We start from the raw sequence: 25,935 nt of genomic DNA, 5'->3' as shown, positions 1-25,935 counted from the left end.
GATGATTCATTAGTTGCGTATAACACCAAGTGCACCATGCAATACGTGCCCTCTTTACTACCCATCACCAGCCTATCCCATTCCCCCACCCCCCTCTGCTCTGAAGCCCTCAGTTTGTTTCTCAGAGTCCATAGTCTTTCATGTTCATTCCCCCTTCTTTTTACCTCCCCTTTCTTTATCCCTTTCTTCTCCTATCGATCTTCCTAGTTCTTATGTTCCATAGATGAGAGAAACCATTTGATAATTGTCTTTCTCTGCTTGACTTATTTCGCTTAGCATTATCTCTTTGTGGAGTTAATGTTTTGAACCTACAGGAAAGACTACTTTTATTCCCATTATGTATATAAACAGATATATTGAGGCGTAATTCACATATCATATAATTACCCATTTAAAGCATACAGTTCGATGGTTGTTAGTATATTCACAGAATTGCACATTTATCACCACACATAATTTTCACTATCCCTAAAGGAAACCAACCTGTCTCCCCTTGGGTGTCACTTCCTTCTGCCCACCTCTCCTCCTCAGCCTTAGGCAATCTGTTCTGTTTCTATGAATTTGCCCATTCTGGATATTTCGTATGAATGGAATCATGCAATGGTTGTGTCTGATTTCTTTCACTTAGCATGATGTTTTCAAGGCTTGACCATGTTGTAGATGTTTCAGTAGTTGATTTATTTTTATGACTCAGTACTATTCGGTTGTATGGATGTCCTGCATTTTGTCTCTCCATTTATCAGTTGATGGGCATTTGGGTCGTTTCTACCTTTGGGCTATTATGAATAGAGCTGCTGTGGAAATTCATGTATAAGATTTTGTGTAGGTAGACATGCATCTATCTTTTCTAGTCAGTGTTTTTATTTCCTTCGGTTAGATACCCAGAAGTGCAGTTGCTGGATCATATGGTCATTTTATTTTAAATTTTGTGAGGACCCTCCAGACTGTTTTCCACAATGGCTACCCCGATGTATGTTCCCACCAGTTGTGCACAGGGTTGCCTTTACTCCACTCCTCACCAGTAGTTGTTCTTTCTTGTCTTTTTGATACTAGCCGTTCTAACAGATACGAGGTAATGTCTCATTATTTTGGTTTGCATTTCCCTGATGGTTAGCGATAGTGATCCCTTTGTCACGTACCTGTTGGCCGTGTGTGTGTCTTCTCTTGCAAAATGTCTATTCATATTACATGTGTTCTGAGACTCCGTTTCCAATGTGTGGAGGGGGTGTTTTCCCACACAGCACCAAGTAATTCTCCATATACCAGCTGAGTGTTACACTGTTCAACTCAATGGGTTGAATTCTGAGTGGGTATTATACCCGTTTAGAATTGAGTTGAATGGTATACCCACTCATCTCAATTCTGACACTATCTACTCAGAGGCAGATGGGACAGGGTAGAGGTAGATATGTCCTGAGAAGCACAAAAGTTTAAAACTTTTATTATGCTCAGTTTATCTGTGTTTAGCTGCTTATGCTTTTGGTGTCATATCTAAGAAAACTTTGCTCGTTGGAAGAGTTTCTTCCATCCAGTTAGAGGAACTCTTCCTTGCATCAGATCCCACGGGGTAAGGGTTTAGTCCTACAAGACTCTCCCCACCCCCTTCAGACACCAGTTGCAAGCCCAGACTGCTACCTGGACCTCTGACCAACTGGCTACAAACTGGAGGTTTCCACGACCTTCTCTTTGAACTTCAGATGCCAATTGAACAGCTAGGTTGTTACCTGTGCTTCAGACCGCCTGGCTGTAAATCAGCGTTGTCCACTCCTTTAGTTTGATTTGTTTGCTAGAGCGGCTCACAGAACTCAAAGAAACATTTGATGTACTAGATTACTAGTTTATATCAAAGGATGGAATTCAGAACAGCCAGATGGAAGAATTGTGTAGGGCAAGGTATGGGGAAAGGGCGTGGAGCTCCTCATGTTCCCCAGCCTGGGAGCTCTCTGAACCCTCCTCTTCATGACATGAACATGATAGATGAAATCATTGGCACTGGCAACTGATTCGACATCCACCCCCCTCTTCTTCCCCAAGGTCAAGGTGATGGGAATGAAAGTTCCCAAGACTGATCACATGGCTGGTTCTCCTGACAACCAGCCTCTGTCCTTAGAAGCTCTAAAATTTACCTTGTTAGCATAACAAGAGACACCTTTGTCCCTTAAGAAATTGCAATAGCTTTAGAAGCTCTGCCAGACACAGGGGATGAAAATCAACTATATGTATTCCTTACTATAAATCACAGCATCACACGGATCCTCCGCCCGTTTGGTAAGCGGATTGTTTATTGTTTTGCTGTAGAGTTGTAGGAGTTCTTTATACATTTTGAATGCTAATCCTTTATCACATATATGATTTGCAAATGTTTTCTCCTATTTAGTGGGCTGCCTTTTCATTTTGTTGATGGATTTCTTTGCTGTGCAGAGGCTTTTCAGTTTGATGTAGTCCCACTTGTTTATTTTGTTTTTGTTGCCTTTGCTTTTGGTGTCAGATCCAAAAAAAAAAATCATTGCCAAGACCAATGTCAAGGAGTCATTGTGGTTTTTAAAAAAATGTTATTTATTTTATGTTTATTTTTATTTTTTAGAGTCACTGTGGTTTTGATTTGCATTTCCCTGATGACTAATGATGTTGAACATCTTTTCAAGTGTTTATTGGACATTTTTATATCTTCTCTGGAGAACCATCTATTCAGACTCTTTGCCCATTTTTACATTGGATTATTTGTGTTCTTGTTTTTGAGTTTAGAATTCTTTACATATTCTGGATACGAGATCCTGATTAGATATATGATTTGCAAACATCTTTTCCTGTTCTGTGGGTTGTCTTTTTACTTTTTTGATGGTGTCCTTAGAAGTAAAAAAGTTTAAAATTTTTATTACGCTCAGTTTCTCTGTGTTTGGTGGCTTGTACTTATGGTGTGACATCTAAGAAAACTGCTTGTTGGAAGAGTATGTCCCTCTATCCAGCTAGATGAACTCTTCCTCCTGGCTGTTTAGTTCATGTTGTTTAACCTTCTGAAGGTGTGCGTTCTTTCTATTTTTATTTTAAGTTTATTTATTTTATTATTTATTTATTTATTTATTTTTAAAAAGATTTTATTTATTTATTTGACAGAGAGAGAGACAGCCAGTGAGAGGGGGAACACAAGCAGGGGGAGTGGGAGAGGAGGAAGCAGGCTCCCAGCATAGGAGCCTGATGTGGGGCTCGATCCCATAACGCCGGGATCACGCCCTGAGCCGAAGGCAGACACTTAACCGCTGTGCCACCCAGGTGCCCCTATTTATTTTATTTTTAAGTAAACTTTACACCCCCGCGTGGGGTGCCAACTCAGGATCCCGAGATCAAGAGTCTCATGTTCTACTGAGTGGGCCAGGTGCCCCTGAAGTTGTGCATTCTTTATTTTTTAATCCAAGTAATTAAAAATAAATGCTGTTTTTTTTTTTTTTAAAGTAGGCTCCACACCCAGGGTAGAGCCCACAGTGGGGCTTGAACTCAGGACCCTGAGATCAAGACGTGAGCTGAGATCGAGTCGGCTGCTTAACCAATTGAGCCACCCAGGCGCCCCTTAAAATGCTGTTTTTTATTTATTTTTATTTTTTTATTTTTATTTTTTTTAAAGATTTTTATTTATTTATTTGACAGAGAGAGAGAGACAGCCAGTGAGAGGGGGAACACAAGCAGGGGGAGTGGGAGAGGAAGAAGCAGTCTCCCAGCATAGGAGCCTGATGCGGGGCTCGATCCTAGAATGCCAGGATCACGCCCTGAGCCGAAGGCAGATGCTCAATGACTGAGCCACCCAGGCACCCCAAAATGCCGTTTTTAAAAAAAATTCACGCAGTTACTATACCACTGAACATACAGCCCAACCCATTATTTAGCATACATCTCTGGTTCATCCACAAGGAGATATAAAAGAACTTTCATGAAATGCATGCTGGAAATTAAGAACGGAGGGAAATCTGGCTAGTGAAATTAAGATTACTTATGCTTAATTATTTTCATAACACTAGCTTGGAACACTTGTCAGGAAAGGGAGTGAGGCCAGTGTGCTTTCCTTGGTCTTGGTGAATTCCTGCTGATTTTAAATCCAATCTTTGTTTTCTAGGGTCGTTATGGACCATCTTTCATAATTCACTCTAGACTGTCATTAGGAGGGGAACCAATGCCTGGTTCCCAGATCTACATCTTTCCCTCACACGCGAGGATAGCACTGGTTCATTCTGGGGTTTTCTGGCCTCCCATGCTCTCAGAGATTAAAGGTTACAGCTCTAGGATCACGTTTGCAGGACTTTCTGGCCCCTGGCACATAAATTCACTGTGTCTAGAGACTTGAGCTTCTTTGAAAGTAGCCAGTGCACCCCTCTAGCCTTTCCACTGTTTCCGGCTGCCAGCCTTGCTCCTAATTTGGCGACCCTCCACCTTCCCAGTGAAGATAGTCCTTTGTGACCATTAGAGCATCTGGCTAAGGTGTGTTCCTCCCTCCACGTTCTCCCCTCAGAGTTGAGCCAGACTCCCTAGGCTGCTCACTCTATTTTCCAGAATATTTCCCCAGCCTGCCCAGACTTACTCAGTTCTCCAGCCTTTCCCATGTCATCTTAAAGGATTGTGCTCGGCCTGGGGACCTGTCCTTGGTTATGAGAGGCTGTCCATCCTCCATACTTGTTCTTTTAACCTCTGACCCTTTCTGTTGGAAGGTCTCTCTGCAAGGTTCTGGGCCACATGTGTAGTTTTCCTAGATGATCTCTACCTGTTTTCCATGTTAGGAAACATCTCAGATTTTTTTTTTCCCAGTGCTTTTTCTGTTAATTATCTGCTCAGTTGGTTTTTTTTTTTTTCCATATAAAACCCAGTGGTCAGATGATCGGAGGGGATGATGAAGAATGTCCAGAGGCTGATTAAAAATGGCAATTTATAATTAAGTCTAATGAAGGAGAACTAATGCCACAGTGCTACAGAAGCTTCCAGAATAAAGGGTCATTTGGGTCTTGCTGGGTGTAGGGAGGGCCAACCGTGGTTCTTGGTAGGGATGTGGTGATCTGGTCAAAATAAGGGGCAGGAATTCTCTACCGTCTATATCCTGGGACCTCTGGTTCTCTCTCCCGGCATTTGGGCTCACTGGTGGTCACGCAGTGGTCACGGAGACTGTTCCTCTGCCCTCCAGGGCTGGGGGCTCTAGACCCGAAGGGGTACCTGCAGAGACACAGGGCACCCAGAAGGTGGCCCCCACCACCCATTCCCAGCTGCTCCCCATCTTGGAGGGTCTGGCCATGACTCACACCAGTCCCTTCTTTGAATATTTTGAAGTTTCCTTTCACAGAACCTTCTCATTATGCTCCCAGCCTTTGGCTGCAGGGAGGCCATGCTCAGGGCAGGAAGAAAGGATGCTCTGGAGGATGGGTGGGTTCTGGGGCTGGAGACTTGGGGGTCCTGTTTGGATCTTTAGCCCTTTGCAGAGTGCCTTACACATGACCAGAAGGGAGGATGAATGGAAGGACAAGCCAACAAATCCTCAGGAGGTAGTTAGCACCCAAGGGCGGGATGCTGAGGGCTTGCCTGGCAGGGAGGGCACAGGCTGGAGACACAGGGGGAATGGCAGGATTGGGGGTGGATTGCAGGTGCGGGGAGGAAGGGCTGGGGATGGCTCGGGTTGCAATGGGCTCGCCAGCAGTGGTAGCAGTGCCAACAGTGCGGGGTGATTTGGAAGGAAAAATTGGGGCTGAGCGTAAGCTGAGCTCATGTCCAAAGGGTCTGTGGGACCTCAAGTTGGACGGAGGGGTCTGGATGGGGCCCCGCCGCCCTGGGTGCATCTTCAGTGTGGGGCACATCCTTTGTAGTTGGTTCCCCGTGGCTTTCCTCTCTCTGGTCCTTCCCTGCGGCAGATCTTCTTAGGTGGATGGCCAGTTCTTTGTGGGGGAGGGGGCTCTTCCTGGAGGGTGTTGCCTAAATTCCCGTTAGCTCCCCGTGCAGGGCAGACAGCCGTGCGCAGGGGAGGCGGCGAGGCTGACAGAAAGCAGGATCCTTCTGGGGAAGGCAGCCGGAGGAGAGATTGTTTGCTGTCTTCACCACATGTTGACTTCTCTGATTAGAACATCTATCCCCCTCGCTCGCTTCCAGGACGTTTTGTGACCAAGCATAACACTCATCCTTCAAATTGCTGCTAATTTATTTACAGTTTTTGGTGATTGCATGTCACGTGCAGCCTGAGAAAAACAAGCAGGGAATCAAAAAATGATGATTTTTTCCTGGAAAAGCATGCCCATGCTAGGCCTGCAGCGACAGCAAGAGCCAAGGCAAACATTCAGATGAAACTGGAACCGCTGCGGAGCCTGCCTTCCCAGTGGCTGTCGTGGGTCGGGTGGGATTGCGACACACCGGGCCCGAGTCCAGGCCGACTCCGGGCTGCGTTCAGGGCAGGTGGGTGGGGGGTCGGGGGTATGGGAGGTGTGCCCCTGAGCTGCCTGGAGGACTTCAANGGGGGGTCAGGGATGGGAGGTGTGCCCCTGAGCTGCCTGGAGGACTTCAAAATTGGGGAGCTCTACCTGGGACACTCCTCACCCTTGAGCGTGCTGTCCAGACTTTGGGGTGTGGGTCAAGGAGGGAAGGCCCGAAGGTGGGGGTGGAAGGGTGCCATGAATTTCTGACTCCCAGAAAGGGACCCAGCTAGGGCAGCCCCTCATCCTGAGTGTGCCTTAAAGGGAGAGGCCTGGCCTCCTGGCGGGGGGAATGCACGGGGCTTAAACACAGCTCTGCTTAGCAGAATGAGCCTGTCAATCTGACCCCATGGAAGGGTGGTTCTATGTCTGATCAAAAGCAAGCGACTATGTGGGGCAGCGGGGGAGAGAATTGCAGGCCTGGTAAAGTCTGGATTTCAGCATGAGGAGAAGTAATTGCAGTTTTTCTGCTTCGAAGGTGAGGACCCCACAGACTCAGGAAACCAAATGTCCAGGGACCCCCTGGTTAGCAGGCATCCCGTTGCTAGAGCTGCCCATGATTGTGCAGACGTTGGATCTTGGGGTTTTTTCTTTGTTTTCTTCTTTAAAGATTTTATTTAATTATTTGATGGTGGGGGGGAGGGAGGGAGAGAATGAACAAGCAGGGGGAGCAGCAGAGGGAGAGGGAGAAGCAGACTCCCCTCTGAGCAGCGAGCCCGACGTGGGGCTCGATCCCAGGACCCTGGGATCATGACCTGAGCTGAAGGCAGATGCTTCACTGACTGAGCCACCCAGGCGCCCCGGGTCTGGGTGTTTTGAGTCTGTGCTTACCTTTTGGGTAATGCCAAGGTCAACATCAGCCCAGGACGGGTCCCTCCTCCTACCTTCCATGTTGGTGGAGTCCCACTTACGTGGGTTTGACAGTTTGGGGGAAAGCGTTCTGGCCAGGAATGCAGCTTCAGGTTAGATACGTGCTCCTTCTGGCCGTGAAGGCGACCCTCAGGTTCATTTAAGCCCAAGTTCATTTAAGCCAGAGGAGCTCCGTGCTCGAAACAGAGGGTTCTGTTTTCCTTGGGCAGAGACGGAGGCAGATTGAAGAACTATGCGCAGTGACAGCATTGTGTTTTGGGAACACATGTTGGCTATTGTTTGGGGTTTTCTTCTTTAGTCCCTGTTAATTTATGGCACTTACTGTGAGTTGGATTTCAACGTAGGGGAAAACAGCATCCCGCAAACAAAGACATGTCATTCTTACCAAGGGACCAATGGTATTTGCCAAACAGGGAAGGTCCAAGGAAAATATTTCTAGTGCCAAAGATGGAGCCATTGTCTGGGGGCGGGGGCGTGTCTGGGAGGCATCTGAGGGTTTTACCAGTGCCCTTTGGGCTGTCTGCCCCTCTCTCTGCTTCCCTTAGTCCTGAGAAACTCGCAGCGCTTGACTTTGTCCAGCCTGGGGATTTCAAGATTCCTTTCCTCGATGTACTAGCTTGGCGCGGGCTGTTTTCTGCTCCAGCACCTTGCAGTCCAGCTGTAGCTCAGGACCCAGGCACCCCCATCTTGCCCCTCTTCCCTGAGTTACCATGGAGACTCATGAAAACAAAATTGCTTAAGGCAAGAAAGGGCCCAGAACCACAGGGAGGCTGTTGCGAATATACTGCAAACCAGATGTTTCTTTCTCCATGGCAGAGGCGCCCGAGTTCGTGGGGCATCTGGGGAAGTGTTTTCCTTTAAGGAAGACATCTGTATGGAAATGGTAGCCTGAGTAATGCGATGTGACAGTTGCTATGTCAACTTGCGTATTTTTCCCCTCCCCTTAAATTATTGACCGGCTCGCTCAATGTTGCATAAAAGTCATGCAATGCCTTGGAATGTGTTTATGTGCTGTCCTCTGCCAGAACTTTTCAGCGTTTGTTTTTTTTTTCCCCCTACGTGTATTTTGCTTTTGGGAAGATGGCCTGTCACTTTGGTTTAACTGTGCTCTTTTTTTTTTTCTTCTTTTTGTCGAACTACATATTTCTTAAATTTGTAACGGGGCAATCAATGGCAGCTTAGACTCCAGGGGAGCCATCAAGGTGGGGCAGGGCCTGCGCAGCAGGGGACTTAAAGGCCTTTCAGTTGTGATTGAAGACGTATAGACCAGGGGCCAGTACTGAACCATTCGGAGTTAGTGCGAGGAGCTAAGATATATGTGTGTCAATCCTTCCATCTTTGGTTCCCAGTATGGTATGGGGGCAGGGACCTTCTCTGTGTCTCTGCTCGGCTCTGGGCTGTGTATCCAGCTGCCTGCTTGGCTGCCCCAACCTCACTGTCTCTAACAGGCATTCAAAACTGAAACCTTCACATCACTATCTTTTTTGTCTTCACTTCTTCCTGGTGAAGTCACCTGCATCTTTCACTCAGGCTTGAGAGCTGGCTGCCATCCCAGCCTGTCTCTTCTGCCTTAGACCAGTCTGATTCCCAGGGGATGTTTTCTCTCCCCTGGGCATCTCCCTCCCCTCCAGCATGACTGCTGGAACCAGTCCCTGCTCACTTCTTGTCTGGATCACCACAGCCTCCCATTTGTCCTCCCTGCCTCCAGCCTCACCTGAAACCATTCTCTACACCCAGGCAGTGAGATTCTTCCCCAATGGCCTTTTTTTTTTTTTTTTTTTTAACTTCAGTGGGGCTAATTCCTCCTACCTGGGCATAATCCTACTGTTCTCTTTCTAAAACACCACTCTGATTATGTCTCTCATTGGTCAGACTCTTCCAGAGACTTCCTACGAAGCTCATACCTCAGCCTGGTCCCCACAGCTCCCAGCTGTGAAGCCCAGTCTGGCTCAGGCCTTTTATTGGCACTCTGTCCCAGCCCTCCAGAAAGACTGCTGTGGTCTGAATGTTTGTGTCCCCCATAAATTCGTATGTCAAAATCCAAACCCCAGTGTGATGGCATTAGGAAGTGAGGTTTTGGGGAGGTGCTCTACCCTCATGAATGGGAATCAGTATCCTTACCCAAGAGACCCCAGAGGGCTCCCTTGCCCCTTCTGCCATGTAAGGACACCATGAGAGATAAGCAGCCTGGAGCTTGGAAGACGGAGGGTTCCAGCCAGAACCCACCAGCTCATGCTGATACCCTGATCTCAGGCTTCCAGAACTGTGAGAAATGTTTCTGCTGTTCATAAGCCTATATATGTCTATGATATTTGTCATACAGCCCGAATGGATGAACATACAGCCCCCTGGGTGGGTGTGTGATTGCCGCTCGGGTCTTGGAGGTCATAGTGTGCGTGGTCTTGGTGCCAAGTACAGTGCCTGGCACCTGTCAGTGCTCAGTAAACGGCTGACCCCGCCCCTTCCCGAAGGGCAAAATGAAATCCTCAGGCATTGACTGTGGTAAGGTCTTTCCGTGCTGATCTCTCCTTTCTTGTCACAGTGTCTTGGCTTGTCTCTTCCTCAGCCTTCATTTCTCTTTCCGACTCTGTGAGCTTTCATGGGGGCCCGGCCCCCAGCTCTGTCCTCTTGCCTCTCCTTCCTTGTCCATTCCTTCACCTGGAGCATGGGGGCTCTGGAACCAGCAGGAACCTGTTCACATCCAGTCCCAGTGCTGCTGCTTACTGGTGCATGACCTCGAGCAGGTTTCTTAACCCCTCTGAGTCTCACCTGGACGCAAGAATAGCTGTGGCCAGCAGGGACCGAGCTCCTGCCCTTGGCGCCGTGCCAGATGCGTGGTGAGTGCCTGCTCCTGTGGTTGTGGTAAACACTATTGTTTTAAAACTGTAACTGGGTCGTGTCCCTTTATTTCCTCCAAAGCATGGTGGCTGGTGGTGGTCTGCAGAGGAGGGCCCTTGAGTCCTCCCTGACGGGCCTGCCCCCTGCTCCCTGCACCCTCCTATCCTTGCCCTCACATCTCTGAGGCCTGGTGATCTTAAGATCTCTGACATCTCTGAGGCTCTGTCCCCCACCCCACCTGGAGTCCCCTTTCCTGCCTGGGCCTGACTCATTCTTGAGGCCTGCTACAGGCACCTTCCACTGAAGACTGTCCCGGCCCCTCGTAGGAATGCCTGCTTCTCCCTCTCTGCTATCCTGAGCGGACTTTACTTTCTTCTGCTTCACGTCCCAGGCACTGGCTCCTCCTCTGAGCTGTCATATCTTAAGCCAGAGTCTAAATCTAATTCCTTGAGCGGATTTATTATGTGCTTCATGCATCCTCGTCACTCAACCTGTGGGTTCAGTGGGCAGGAAGTGCTTCCGAGTTGTGACCTTTGGAGGGTCCGTGTACCACTGGGGTGCCTCCTGCCGCTGTCCCCTGTGCTGGAGCAGATGAGGAGGGATGACAAGTACAACCACACATGCACAGTCGTCCTCCCGGACGTTGCTGATCCGTCCCAGTGCTCTGTCTTCCTTGCCGACTCGGAATGTGGTCTCAAAAGCCGCAGGAAATCTCCCCTCTTGTCATAGCCCATCCTTCTGAGGTGACAGGTGACAACCAGCTCTCCCTGCCCCATGCTATGGAAACATCATGTCAGCTTCTCAACAGTGATTGCTTTGTTTACTGATTCATTATGAAGAACATGTTTAAATAAAAAAGGAGTTAGCTCCTTTAAGAAATCTAAGTAGGCAAGATAGAAGGTTTAAAAATTTTGTTGGGGGCTATTGGGTGGGTGGAAGTGTGTGTCTTAATCAGGCATGATGTGTGCCCACAGCCTTGGAAGGAGAAAGTGAGGGATACAGTGGTCAGCTTAACACCCCCTGATAGAAAAAGGAGCGGCCGTGAGAAAATGTGGTGGGTGGAAACCTATATCCACTTGAGGGAGCAGCTGGGACAGCAGTGGTCAAGCTGGGGGATAAAGACATTTCCATGCAAACCAGAGCAGAAAGTTTGGAATGGGAGTTCCCAGGAAGAGACCGGAATGTTATGAAGCAGTTTCCATTGTTTCATTGACAAAAGGCAACATGTAACAAAGGGCTTTTCATACTTCTTCGAAATCCCAGAACACCACTTGAAGCAAGTGGAGGAAGTTTCTGGAAACGACCGACAAGCTTCAAACACCTTAGGAAAATCAGTTTGAGGAGGTAAGCTCTTTCACCTAACCTGTGTAATGACCAGGTGAGAGGATGTTCTGGTCTCCACTTGACAGGTGGGGGACTTGAGGCTGGGGAGGGGGTTAAGGTCACATAACTAGTAATTGGAGAAGCCAGAATTTGAGCCCCATCTGGTTCTGAAGTCTGTAATCTTTACCCTACATGAGTGCATGGGGCCGTATCTAAATGCTTAATGTCATCTTGTTCTCTGCTGGCAGTAAAGTCCATTAAAGATTGATGAATGGATGAAGCTCACATTTTGTTGAGATGGTGTTTGTGAAGGGTGAGAGGTCTGTGTCTAGCTTCATTTTTATGTGTGTGGATGTCCACTTGTTCCAGCACCATAGGTTGGAAAGACTTTCTTTGTTCCATTGTATGGCCTTTGTTCCTTTTTCAAAGGTCAGTTGACTGTATTTATGGGGGGCTATTTCTGGGATCTTCATTCTGTTCCATTGATCTTTTTGTTCTTTTCTTTCACCAAACCACATTGTCTTGATTACTGTAGCTTTATAGTAAGTCTTGAAGTTGGGTAGTGTCATTCCTCCAATTTGTTCTCCTTCAATCTCGTGTTGGCTATTCTGGGTTTTTTGCCTCTCCCTATAAACTTTAGGGTCAGTGTGTTGATACCCACAAAATAACTTCTTGGGATTTTGATTGGGATTGCTTTGAATCAATAGATCAAATTGGGAAGAACTGACATCTTGACAATATTGAGTCCTCTTATCCATGAACATAGAATGTCTTCTTTTTTAGTTCTTTGATTTTGTTTTTCAGTGTTTTTTAATTTTCCTTGTAGATCTTGTATGTATTTTGTTAGATTTATACCTAAGTATTTCATTTTTGGGGGTGCTGATGTAAATGGTACTGTGTTTTTTCATTTCAAATTCTACTTGTTCATTGCCAGTATATAGGAAAGCAGTTGGCTTTTGTATATACAATATTTTGTATATTTTGTATTCTGAAACCTTGTTGTAATCAATGTTTGCAGCCCTGTCTTTCCATTGTTTAGGCCTCATTCCAGCTATCCCTGCTGTTGAGATGCCCTGAGCGTGGCCTTGGGCTTGTAGAGCTCTGTGCCTCTGCTTACAGGTTGTCCTGCCTGTAGCACCCTTGCCTGTCGTCTCTGCCTGTTGAAACCTTACCCATCGATCCAGAACCCAAGCTGTCTGAAATCCCTGGGGCTGCCTTCCCAACACCCCTCCACAGAATTGCCTCTCTCCTGTGGGTGCTGGTGACACGCTGGCCCCCAGCTCGAGTTCAGCACCTTTCATGCCCCGGCTGATATGAGAGCAGCTTGTTTATTGCAAGCTCTCTTCCTCTGTAGCCTGCTAACGCCCAGGGACAAGGACAAGGACTTACTTACTCATCAGCCGCTGGGGGCCTAGGACCGACAACACTGTTCGTGCGTCGGGGACTCGGCTACGGGTAGTTGAATACAGTTGATCAAGCTGAGCTTCAGTGAAGCCAGGGCCCTGGGACTTAGCCTTAGGGACCTCACTGTCTTAACTTGTTTGGGAAACCTTGGAGAGTCACAGAATAGAATCCATTACTGACATTTCTCTGTGGTCCACATCACCTGTCACTCAAGGGGGGCAGGGAAATTAAATTCCTGCAGCGAGGCTGGCTTTTAACTCACAATGCCCTGTTGATTGTTTTCACCACTGGACAGCCTTTTGCGAGCGTCCGGTCTCTGCTCAGGCCCTAGATGGCAGAGAGCCTAGACGAGACTGATCATGTTTTTTTCTTTTAAAACCTCAGCTGCATGGCTTCCACTTTCTAACTCTTGGAACTCCCTGGCTTCAGGGTCTCAAGTGATGCCCTGAGGCTGGCTCTGCAATGCTGTCAGAGTCCCCAGGATTTGTCCTTTGTCCTTGCTGAGCTGGATACAGTCTCTCTCCCGGGCCTCTGCCATCATTCTCTCCTACTCTTTCCTCTTGACTGGATATTATGCTTCTCTGATCAAAAGCTGCTCATTTCCAAAAGGCTGATTCTGTGTTTTTTTTGTTTTTGTTTTTTGTTTTTTGTGGTTTTTTTTTTTTTTTTTAGAGTTGGTTTGGGGGACAATTTATTTTAGGCCTGTTAAATTTGATTGGACTTCCCCTTCATTGTTACATATCCTTAGCAGCTTAAGATTCGTTTTGAAAAAAAAAAAAAAAACAAAAAAAAAACAGTTCAATCTATTTTGTGACAACTTGTGTGACTAATTAATGCTCTGCATTACACTGTGAAACTTGCAAGGCACCACACAAATGCCAAATCGTAGCACGTGTCCTGTTTGAAACTGTCTTAGCAAATTGAACGTCTGTATTACAGGAGTACACCGTATTAGTAAATGGAGCATCTTTTATTGATTCACCTTGTTAAGCAGAAAAATAATCCCTATGGCTTTATCTACCTCGTGTAAGTTCTAGTAGGTGCCATTTCGAACATGAATTTAATTGAGTCAATGAAGGCAGGTGTCAAGCATTTAATGGGCCCTTCTCTCAGCCAGCTCCATCAATTTTGGAGCTATTGTTGATGATGTAATTCACCAGTGATGTGAAACTGACATAGTGGGTTAGATGCTATTGGTCTTTGGGGAGGAGGCGCTGTCTGGGCAGAGTTAATGCTTAATAACTGACCAATGTCCTTGTAACCTGGTCTTTACAGAATTTTCTAAGTTCCTCAAAGAGCAGACAGAAATAGGGAAGAAGGTGGTAGCAAGCTTAACCCGATTGGCCCACAAAATTGGTTTTAAAGTCTTGAGCCTTATATAAATGTCCAAGTGACTGTTGTTTTCTGTTCCATGTTGTTTTCCTACACATCTTCAGCCAAAAAGATTTTTTTTAAAAGATTTTATTTATTTATGTGACAGAGAGACAGCCAGCGAGAGAGGGAACACAGCAGGGGAGTGGGAGAGGAAGAAGCAGGCTCCCAGTGGAGGAGCCCGATGTGGGACTTGATCCCGGAACGCCGGGATCACGCCCTGAGCCGAAGGCAGACGCTTGGCTGCGCCACCCAGGCGCCCCTCAGCCAAAAAGATTTGACTGGGAAGGTGCATCTTTTTATTGTGTGGCTTTTGGACCCCTCAGGCTTGAGAAGCTGCTATAAAAATGACAATTTTTATAAAAGGGGGTAGAAAAAAGATACCAGAGGAGAAATTGTGGTACATCCAGACAATGGAATAGTATTCAGTGCTAAAAAGATTCTTGAGATCTCTAGCCAGGAGAAGACAGAGAGGAACCTTAAAGGCATATTACTAAGTGAAAGGAGCCAATGTGAAAAGGGCTACATACCTTATAATTCCAATTAAATGACATTCTGGAAAAGGCAAAAGTGTAGAGATAGTAAAAAAAAAAAAAAATCAGTGGTTGCCAGGGGTGGAGTGGTGGTGGGAGGGAGGGGTTAATAGATGGAGACCAGGGCAGTGAAAATACTCTGTGTGATACCATAATGATAGATGCGTGTCATTACACATTTGTCCAAACCCATAGAATGTAGAACAAGAGTGGACCTGAATGTAGATTAGGGGCTTTGGGTGACTCTGATGTGTCCGTGTGAGTTCATCAGTTGTGACTAAGTTCCTACCTGGAGCAGATGTTGATGGGGCGGCGGAGTGGGGGGTGGGGAGGGTGGCACTATATGTATGTGTGGGCAGAGGGTATATGGGAAATCTCTGTATCTTCCCCTCAATTTTGCTGTGAACTTTAAACTGCTATAAAAAATGATCTTAATTTAAAAAAAATACCATAAAACAACCAAAGTAACTTTGGTGTTTAAATGGAATCCCTAAGCAAGGAAAGGAGGGTTGCCCAGCTGAGAGGCAAGAGGCAGAGGCCATGATTGGATTGACCTCTGGAGTGGCCACTCGTAGGGATGGATCAGTGGGGGAGACTGAGGCAGGGGACCAGGTGAGGTGCTATCACAGTCTTCTGTGGATGGTGGCCAGGACCCTGCTGGCATCTGGGGCTGGGGAGGAGGGGGTTGAGCCCATCATGAGGCGGCAGGTGGAACTGATTGATTTGGTGGCAGCGGCATGGGTGGGGTGGGGGGAGGAGGCAGAGCTAACATTTATCGGCTGTCACTGAGCATGTTTGGCACACGGCGTTCTGTGGTGGGTGTTTCACACCCGATCGTTGGAACTTGTCAGCCACCTTGGGTGATCAGTGGGGCAAGTCTGATGAGGAGTCTGGGGCTTAGTGAGGTTAAAGGTGTTCCAAGGTCACCCCTACACTAGCAGGAACCATGTCCAAACATGGAACAGGCAGAATCCACAGGCCTCAGGGACTGTCTAGACTGGGGGCGGGGGGGCAGGAGTAAGGGGGAAGAGAGATGTTTCTTCCTTCTCCTGCAGATCCAGCCCCAGAAACTCCTTATTCAAAGGCACCCCCACCACCCCTGCATGATTCACCCCATTTCCTAACAGCTGACTCATTTCTGGCCCCTGTGAGAGAGCACTACACTTGGAGTCCATGGCTCGGGGTGGACCCATCTCAGGCCCCCCTCGCTGGCTGCCTTTAAGCTACTTTACCTCTCACAGTGTCAGTGGTGTCCTCAAAAAAAATGCCGGTGGCGGTTTCACTGTGAGAAGGCACAAAAAAAAAAAAATCATGGAAAAGAAGCCAGTGCCAGGCCCAGTGCTGAGAGCGAGAAGAAGGTGCTTGCGTGGCTTGGTTTTATAAGCTCCTGCCTCCAGTTCATCTTATGATTCCAGGATCTTGGGATCAAGCCCCATGTCAGGCTCCCTGCTTCTCTCTCCCCCTCTGCACCTCCCCCTGCTCATGCTTTTTTTTTTTTTTTTTTTTTTTTAAATAAAGAAGATTCTGTGCTCCATGCCCTTCAGAAATGTTGGATTTGACTACATGGGGAGTTTGAGTTGTGGCACATAACTGAGTGTTGAAAAAAAATGTAATTCTTTTCCATCGAATTTGTCCGTGTTGGTGGGTAGCGTTCTTTGCCCAATAGCATCGGGACACACACTCCTTATTTTGGAGGTAGCAACAAGCCATCTGTGAAGACCTCTGTGAAGTCCCCTTCAGGTGATAGTGGTCACTCCATCCTGGTCAGTGCTCTCAGAGAACTTAGCTCCAGAAATATCACCTGCTCTACCCACATGTACTTGTCCTTTGCACCTTGACAGTGGCTGCAAGCTGTTGAATCGGCCTCTCTGGTGGCTGGCCGGCTGTGCACACATCCTCATTTTTTCTCTTGGCTTTGTCTTTAGTGGTGGCTGTTTACATAAAGGAATCCTGGTGGCCCACAGAAGACGTCCTACGTACCTCTGATCCTGCCAGAGAAGGTCTGATGAAGGTGAGGTGGTGTAGATGGAAATAGATATTGCAAAACAGGTTTTAAAGTCACTGTGCTTATTATCATGTTAATAATTGAAAGCAGTCTGCCTGGGGGGTTTGCTGAAAGGCAGTTTCAGGAAGCAGGTGGGGGGAGGCCTGGGGGAGGGGAGAGGAGCGTGGGGGGGTTGCTGAAACAACAGAAATGTGTTGTCTCACAGCCCCTGAGACTGTAAGTCTGAAATCAGGTCTCCTCCTGAGGGCCATGAGGGAGAATCTTTTCCAGGAGTCTGTCCTGGCTGCTGGTGGCCTCAGGCGTTCCTTCTCCCCATGTCTTCACATCATCTTCCCGCAGTGTGGGTCTCTCTCTCTGTCCAGATCCCCCCTTTCTATATGGACACCAGTCATACTGGATTCAGGCCCATCCTAATGACCTCATCTTCACTTGATCATCTGCAGAGACTCTCTTTCTAAATAAGTCACATTCCCAAGTACTGGGTGTTAGGGCTTGTGACATCTTTCTGGGGGATGCTATTCAATCTGGAATGCCCCGCCAGTAAGGAAAATAGTAATAAATGTCTGTATGCAACAGACATCTGGCTATTGGCAGATCTCTCTCACCTTCCTGAGTGGCCTCTCATGTCTTTGTCTTAAAACTTAAATCCCCATCGTCTCTCCAGTGTGTGGGAAAATTCTGCTTATTGCGTCCAAGTAATGTTTTTTGCTACTTTGTCTGAGTCAGACATTGTGTTAGGCACTCGCCTGTGTCCTCGGACTCTTTACAGGGATTATCTAATTTTAGAATCCTCAAGGTATTTGTTTTGCAGATGAAGAAATTGAGGCTGAGCCGCACAGCTAGTGAGTGAGTGAACTGGACACAAACTCCAGTCTCGTTGGCGTCAGGCCTGTTGGTCTTTGATGGGCTGCGGCTTTATGGAACTGTTGTAAAACCAAAGTAGGATGGCAGGGGTGAGGGCAGGTGCCACAGCAGCTTCTCAGAGTCCCTGTGGCATCCACTCCACTGCAGTTTGGCTGGGACGGAGGCTGATGAGAAAGGTAGTTAACTAGTGAAGAGTTTAGACTATTTACCTCACGTCTGCCTGTTTTCATTTGATTGGCATATTTATCTTAATTCCTTAGGTGCTTCTTGGCAGTCTTGAAATGGTGGATCTGTTCACAGGTTTCTGGAATTCCACTTGATCTCCCTCATTGGGACCTACAAATACTGAATGAAATAACAATATTCTTTTGAGTTTTGTTTAGAGAATGAATTGATAATCTGGGTTTTTTCCCTTCTCTTGAACAATTAAAAAAAAACACAAACCCAAAACCAAATACATTTTTTCCCTTCAAATAACAACTTCATACTACATATATACACATAACACATACTATAAATTCCACCCTTTCAAAGTATACAATTCAGTGATTTTCAGTATTTGCACAGAGTTGTGCCTCAGTCACCACTATTGAATTCTAGAATGTTTTCATCACCCCAAAAAGAAACCCCTTACCTATCAGTAGTCACCCCTCATTTCCCTCTTTCCCCAGCCCCTGGCAAGGAATCTACTTTCTGTCTCTGTGGATTTGTCTATCTTGGACATTTTGCATCCCTAGAATCATATAGTATGCAGCCTTTTGTGGTCTGGCTTCTCTCATGAGCATAACGTCTTCAAGGTTCGTCCCCGTTCTAGTGTGTGTTAGAGCTTCATTCCTTTTATGGCTGGATAACATCCCACTGCACGGTTAGAGCTTGCGTGTTTATACGTGTATCTATTGATGGACATGTGAGTTGTTCCTACCTTTTGGCCATTAGGAATAATGCCACTATGAGCACTTGGGTACAAGTTTTGCGAGGACATATATTTTCAGTTCTCTTGGGTATATACCCAGGAGTGGAATTGCTGGTCATATGGTAATTCTCTATATAACTTGTTGAGGAACCGCCAAACTGTTTTCCACAGCAGGTGCACCATTTCCCAGTCCCAGTAGTAACATCTGAGGGCTTCCATCACTCCATGTCCTCCCTGACACTTGTCTGTTTTTTTTTATGTTCTCCATCCTACTGGGTGGGAAGTGGTATCTCATTGTGGTCCTGAGCTGCATTTCCCTGACGGCTAAGGGTGTTAAGCATTTTTTTTTTCATGTCCTTATTGGCCATAAGGAAAATAGCTATTAAATCTTTGGCCTACTTTTTAATTCAGTTATTTGACGTCTGACTGTTGAGTTGTAAGAATTTTTTATGTATCTGGAGCAAGTCTTTATTGCATACTTTGCATATTTGATTTGCAAATATTGTTTTCCCGTCCGTGGGTTGTCTTTTTCATGCCTGTTTCCCCTCCCCAGCTTTATTGAGATACATCTGATACAAACAATGTGTACATTTGAGGCATAGGAGGTGCTGATCTGATACACTTACATGTTGCAGAATGATGGCCACCATGGTGTTGGCTAACACCTGCTTCACATTACAGAATTGCCCTTTATTTTGGTGATGAGAACATTTAAGATCTACTCTCTTAGCAACTTTAATATAATACAGTATTATTAGCTATAGTTACTCTGCTGTATATTAGATGCCCAGAACTTAATTCATCTTATAATTGGAAGTTTGTACCTTTTGACCAACATCTCTCTTCTCCTACCCCCAGCCTCTGGTAAATACCATTCTATTCTCTGTTCCTGTGAGTTGGGCTCTGTAAGATTCCACATGCATGTGAGATCATGCAATGTTTGTCTTTGTCTGACTGATTTCACTTAGTATAATGCCTTCTAGTTACATCCACATTGTTGCAAACAGCAGGATATTTTCAGGTCTGGTTTTAATGGACTCAATAGATACTGTTTTGAAAAGTGTCCTCCCCCCCCGCCGCCCGGCAAAATTAACAATGGTTTGAGATTCAGCCAATGCGTGTGGGGTACCCAGTGGGGCAGCCTCACATACCCATTTGTCTTGCTGTTCCAGCTCCTTTCCACAGGTGGGCCAGAGGTGTTGAGTGGTTGGGTGTTCCGAATGCCAGGGGCAGTCTGACTTGCTCTTTAAATAATTCTTTTTTTTTTCTTTTCTTCAGAACAAGAGCAGTCACTTCTTCCATGTGTCAATTCTTCTGTGTTTAGCTGAGGGAAACCCTGAATTCTCTGAAAATGTGGCCTATGTTGTGAACAGAAAGAAACTTGGATGTTACTTGCACTTAATGAACCGTGTCGTAAAAATCGATCCGCCCCGACTGTCTATGGAGATAGTTTCCCTCTCCATTTGTAGAATTTTGGGTCTTGACTTTTTTTTCTTTTAATTACATTTTGTTTCTTAGCCAGCTATTCTTTATAAATTACCAAAAAAAGAAAAAAAAAGAAAGCAAAAAAAAAAAAAAAAGCTTAATGTTCTTTCTGTTAACAAAATTAGTGGTCCTGATTGAGGGATTAGAACTGGATCTTGGTTTTGTGTTTCCAGAAAGGTTTATAAGTCAAAATCACATGTCACACATTTCTTTTTTCCCCCGTAATGAAATTGGACAAATTAAGTGCATTTTCTTTTCTCCTTTTTCTCCTGCCAGTTTTTGATTGGATATTTCCCTTCTGCCAGATGCAATCTGCTTTTCTCTTCTGGTTTTCCTCTGAACTTTTCAGTTTTCTAAGTTGAAAAATATAACCTCCCACATCACCCCACTCAGGTTGTGTGACCAGCTAGTTATTCTTCAAGTCTGACTTGATTTGGCTGCTACTATCTGAGATACAAAATTGGGGCGGCTTCTCCGAGTTGAGCTGGTGTGGTTTTCACAAAGCTTTACCTCATTTAAGATTTGGGTCCAGATGAAGGTGAACTATTTTACATTTGGGACCAATTAATAAATGTATTGGCACTGAACACTTTGTGCTATTTGCGAGGGGGCAGCAAGCTGCCTTATTTTTTTATTATCAGAACATTGGAAAACAAGTATTTTTTTTTAACCCACCCTTCCCCCAAAACAAGTGTTTTAAGGACAACTTAGGCAATCTTCTCCCTTGACCAGTGGAAGAAACTGAAGCTCAGAGAGTTGGGCATTGCGAAGGATCTCCCAGCAAATCCAGGCCAAGAAGCCATAGTCACAAATGATGATGATGATGATGATAAAAATTTAAGGACTAAGTATTCAGTATAAAACTCGTGTAGACATTTATATTAAACTTCCCTTTTCCAAAGCCTTAGCTGTAATGGATGAAGGTACAGAAGGGAACCATGGGCTGGGCTGTCGCAGGTGCACCAGACTGGGACTCAGAAACTCTGGCCTGTGGTTTTGAGCCTGCCTGCCTCTGACAGAGCCCTCATCCAGCTGTCATAAGTCCTCTTTGGAATGAGGCAGGGAAATCAATAAATGTAATCACTTGCCCTCCTTGAGTTTCCATTTCCTTACCTATAAATCAGGACCTCCCCAGCAGGTAGGAGAATTGGATGCTAGTGTGTGGGTGGAAGTCACAGCCCGTTTAATGGCATTGCCGATCTCGTGGTGATGCATAGGATGGGTGACAAACACCCACGCACATAGGCTGTCACGCAGCAGTCTTGTCAGTAAAATCTCTTTTTTTTTTTTTTTAAGATTTTATTTATTTATTTGACAGAGATAGAGACAGCCAGTGAGAGAGGGAACACAAGCAGGGGGAGTGGGAGAGGAAGAAGCAGGCTCAATAGCGGAAGAGCCTGATGTGGGGCTCGATCCCGTAACAATGGGACCACGCCCTGAGCCGAAGGCAGACGCTTAACCGCTGTGCCACCCAGGTGCCCCTGTCAGTAAAATCTCTTAAAACAATATTGTCACTTGATCAATAGTTGATTGGGTTCATCTCAAGTATCACATTTAGTGCTGGCTTGTGGCTGTCCGGAGGAATGCATTTAGAAGGACTCTATGACTGTATCCAGGCTCAGCCACATAGAGCGGGATTGATTAGTTATGTCTGCTGTGGGTGCAGGAGTGGGAGGCCTCTGTTTATGCCACATATTTGCCACCTGTGGGCTATACACATGCAGAAAATTCTAACAGGCAGGAACATGAAGTCATTTTGACTTGTTAATGCGAAAACTCTGTATGGGCCTGACCTTGACCACATATAGTTTCCTCACCTGTTGTGACATGGTGGTGGGCAACAAGTGGTTTCGTTTTAGAACAAGATGGGCCTTGACTCCCAGTAATTCTCTGGGATTGGGACTGTAGTGTAGGCTCCAAATCTGCCACATCACAAGCCGTTGGAAATCATCTGCTTGTGATGTAGCCATGGATCCCCCCAATTCTTTACCCTCCTTCTGAGGGCCAGAATTCTAGGGCTGTTATTAAAAATGGCAGATTGGGTTTATTTCTGGACACATCCAGGGGATCTGGTGAAATGGCTTGCCTGCCCCTCCGCCCCGGAAGTAACTTCCTGTTTTGTTGACCTGCAATGGATTGTTCTCTGTCTACTTACCTTCCACATAGGTGGCCCTGGGGACCCAGGAGGCCCCTCTGGCACTGCCCCTCACTCCTGGAGGCCGATGGGTGCAAAAGGTCAGGCTTGTGAAAACCTTGGTGAGAAACTATGATTCACATTTTGGCTCTTGAGCACGAAAGGAACCGTGCAATGATGGCGCACACACCCGGCCCCAACGTGTGGATTGATTCCAAGTGCAAAATTTATCGCGTGTGATTTTCCTCTCTCACTTGCTTGTTCTTTTCTTCTTCTTCTTTTTTTCCCCCCTTCAAAGGTTCAGTCATTTGGGGAAAGGATTGTGCTTTTCATTCTAAACGTCGTTATTTTTGGAAGATTGGAGAGAAATTTGGATGACGGTGACATGTTTTTTTTACCTCACTCTGTGAAGGAGCAAGCAAAGATTGTGTGGCGGGATGGTTCGGCTGTTGGATTTTACACAACCAAAAGGAAAGGTAGGGGACACGCGGCCCCAGGTGTGGGTGGGGTGGGGAGGCTCCCTAGATGTCTGGCTGCCTCTGAGGGCTCCCTCAGCACAAGTGTTCCTTGGAGAGAATCTTCTGGCACAGGAAATGTCACTAATTCAGCTGCATTGTAAATAAACCCAGGTAAACCCAGGGTATGGATTTCATCTTCTCATTTCCATTTTCCTGGCAAATAGGGTGAAAAGTGTGTCCTTTTGATTCCCAGGCAGTGCCATGAGCCTCATAAAATGCTTATTGCTGCTAATGGTATAAAATGACTTTGCAAAGCACGACACTCTTCATTTCTTTTCTTTAATGTTACCAATTAGCTGTCAGGGAAAATACCACTGCTAATAGCTGACATGTGGCGCAAAAGCACACTGGATGCCAAGATTTATAGACATTACCTCAGAAGAGGGGGAGGTCGGCCATGATAACAAGGTTGGGGTAAAATACTGGGACTTATTTTTAGGGGCTGTGACGAGAAGTGAGGGTGATACTAGGACCATTTTGCCTCAGGGATTGGTCTCTTTCTTTAAAGTCGCTTTCTTTAATACCTTCTTGAATTTTTTAAAGGCTGTCAGCATCTCTACTCCAAGCGGTCCCAGCCCTGTCCTTCAGTTCTTATTAAGTCCTAAATTTTAGCAAGAATAAAGTTTCCCAGCGAACTTCCATGGACATGCTGTTCTCCTGGATTACGTGTTTTTCTCAGGGGCACCGGAAGGCTGATGGTGGTGTTGAGCTTTGTTCACACCGTGTGTGTGTTCACCTGTCCAGGATGGAGCACATCCACTTTTCTCCGCCTCAGTGTGAGATGACCAGTTTCCCATGCAAATAACTCAGTTAGTTAACTCTTTGTCAAGGTCAGTCCACACACTCCAGTAGAGAGGTTGGTTGTGGCTTCCTTGTTCTTCCCAAGGTCGACCCAGACCTCAGAGTGGAAGGAGGACCTTAAGATGTTGAGCTGAGGAATCCTAGACTAGGTACTTGGATTTCTGCTTCATCTTCATTTTCGATGAATTCCACGAATTTGGTGTAAGGTTCTCTGAAGCTGCTCACTGGGTCATGTCGTTTTATTCATGACCTGATTTTTTTAGGTGGCAGTTGACTTTTAGTTACTCAATTTATTTAAGAAGTATGAAACCTGTATAAAATTAAATAAAGAAAATATATGCTTCAGGTATACCTTGCCAATTCAAACTTTTTTTTTTTACTGCCTTTTGCTGGATTAGCTTATTTTTTTGGAGAGACAGAATAAAAATATTTCCGTTAGAATAATTACATACATGTTGCTACCAGCAATGTGTGAGAGTTCCAGCCACTGCACAACCTTGCCAATACTTGGTATTGTGAGTCTTTTTAATTTTACCTATTCCAGAAGGTGGGAAGTCGTATTTAATTTTGGTTTTAATTTGCATTTCCCTAATCGTGAACGATATTGATTATGTTTTCACGTGCTTTGTTGATGGTTACATATCTTCTTTAAGTGTCTGTTAAATATTTTAGCCCATATTTTATTGGGTTGTTTGCTTATTGCAGTTTCTTCATATAAGTGTCAGTTCTTTATCAGATATGTATTTGGAAAACATTTTCGTTTTGGCACAATAGTATTTTTCAGAGAGCAGACATTTGAAATTTTGATGAAGTCTATTTTATCAGTTTACCAATTTTCCCTTATTGTTCAGTTCAAAATATTTTCTAATTTACTTTGTGGTTTTTATGAGTTCTTTAAAGTAAGTTTTAAATTTCCAGATATTTCAGATGTTTTATTTATTTCTGATTTCTAACTTAATTCTGTTGCAGTAAGAGAATGTAGTCTGTTACATTTTAATATTTTGATAACTATTGAGAATTGTTTAATGGCCCAGTATATGGTTTCTATTGGTAGACGTTCCCTGTGGACTTGAAAGAATGTGTACATTCTGCAGGTATTGGGTTTAGTGTTCTGGAAATATCAGTTGGGATAAGGTAATTAATGTCATTTAGATTTTCTACATTCTTACTGAGATTTTTGTCTAGTTCTATCAATTTCTGAGAGTTTGTTAAAGTCTTTATGATTGTGGATTCATCTTTCTTTCATTTTAGTTGTTAGTTTTTACTTTATGTGTTTTGAAGATTTGTTGTCAGTCACATCTATATTTATAATTGTTATGCCTACCTGATATATTGGTTATTTTATCATTATGAAGGCCCCAGTTGTCTTCAGTAATATTTCTTGTTATGAAGTCTGTTTTGTTTGATCTTAATATATAGATTCATCATATTTCTTATGCTTATTGTTTCAATGGGATACATTCTTTGTAGCTTTTTACTTTTAGTCTGTTTATGTCTTTATTATCTGAAGCATATTTTTGTTGAAAGCATACAACTGGGTCTTGGATTCTATTTATTTATTATTTATTTATTCATTCATTCATTCATTCATTCATTTACTTTTAGATTTTATTTATTTGTCAGAGAGAGAGAGGGGAGTGGGCTCACACAAGCAGGGAAAGTGGCAGGCAGTGGGAGAAGCAAGCTCCCTGCTGAGCAAGGAGCCCAATGCAGGATTTAATCCCAGAAACCTGGGACCTGGGACTTGAGCCGAAGGCAGACACTTAACCGAGTGAGCCACACAGGCATCCCTGGGTCTCGGACTTTCAACCTAGTCTTAAAAATATCTGTCTTTTGAATGGAGTATTAGTCCACTTACATTTAATTATTGGTATGATTATACTGAGGTCTTCCCTTCTGCAATATGTTTTGTCTTGTTTTTTTTTTTTGTTGCTGTTGTTCCTCTGTCCCTCCTTTATGTCTTTTTTTATTTTAATCAGATATTTTTTTAGTATTTCATTTTAATTTCTCTGTTGGCTTTCTAGTTCTATATTTTTGCATTTTTAAATTTTTAGTTTTGCTCCATGGATCACATGCATCTTAAACTTTTTCCAGTTAATATTGAATTATTTCAGGTGAATATAGAAATCTTCAGTGGTGTATTTTTACTTACTTCTTATTTTATTTACATAGTGCTATTGTTATGTATTAGATCTGTTTATGTTATGAACCTATCATTATTGATTTATAATTTTTAATTTAGTAGTCATATCTTTTAGAGATATTAAAAAATAGAATCAAATAAATATAGTTAAAATATTTACTCACATACTTCCTTTTTTTTTTTTTTTTTAAAGATTTTATTTATTTATTTGAGAGAGACAGCCAGCGAGAGAGGACACAAGCAGGGGGAGTGGGAGAGGAAGAAGCAGGCTCCCAGCAGAGGAGCCTGACGTGGGGCTCGAT

General features: G+C 45.0%; 1 protein-coding gene across 6 annotated transcripts in view; it reads left to right on the top strand.

The window, feature by feature from the left end:
• The window catches only part of FAM169B (family with sequence similarity 169 member B), a 377,511-nt gene that overhangs the window by 36,764 nt on the left and 314,812 nt on the right, over positions 1 to 25,935 (top strand). For all 6 annotated transcript variants that reach the window (XM_034667922.1, XM_034667924.1, XM_034667921.1 and 3 more), the window contains exons 4-5: positions 16,696 to 16,781; positions 22,470 to 22,647. In XM_034667922.1, the coding sequence (XP_034523813.1) occupies positions 16,696 to 16,781; positions 22,470 to 22,647 (264 nt within the window). The remainder of the gene's footprint in view (positions 1 to 16,695; positions 16,782 to 22,469; positions 22,648 to 25,935) is intronic.

Source organism: Ailuropoda melanoleuca, chromosome 9 (assembly GCF_002007445.2).
Source record: "Ailuropoda melanoleuca isolate Jingjing chromosome 9, ASM200744v2, whole genome shotgun sequence".
NCBI classification, from domain to species: Eukaryota; Metazoa; Chordata; class Mammalia; order Carnivora; family Ursidae; genus Ailuropoda; species Ailuropoda melanoleuca.
The sequence above is the reverse complement of the archived record's forward strand: the minus strand, read 5'-3'. Positions and strand labels throughout refer to the sequence as shown.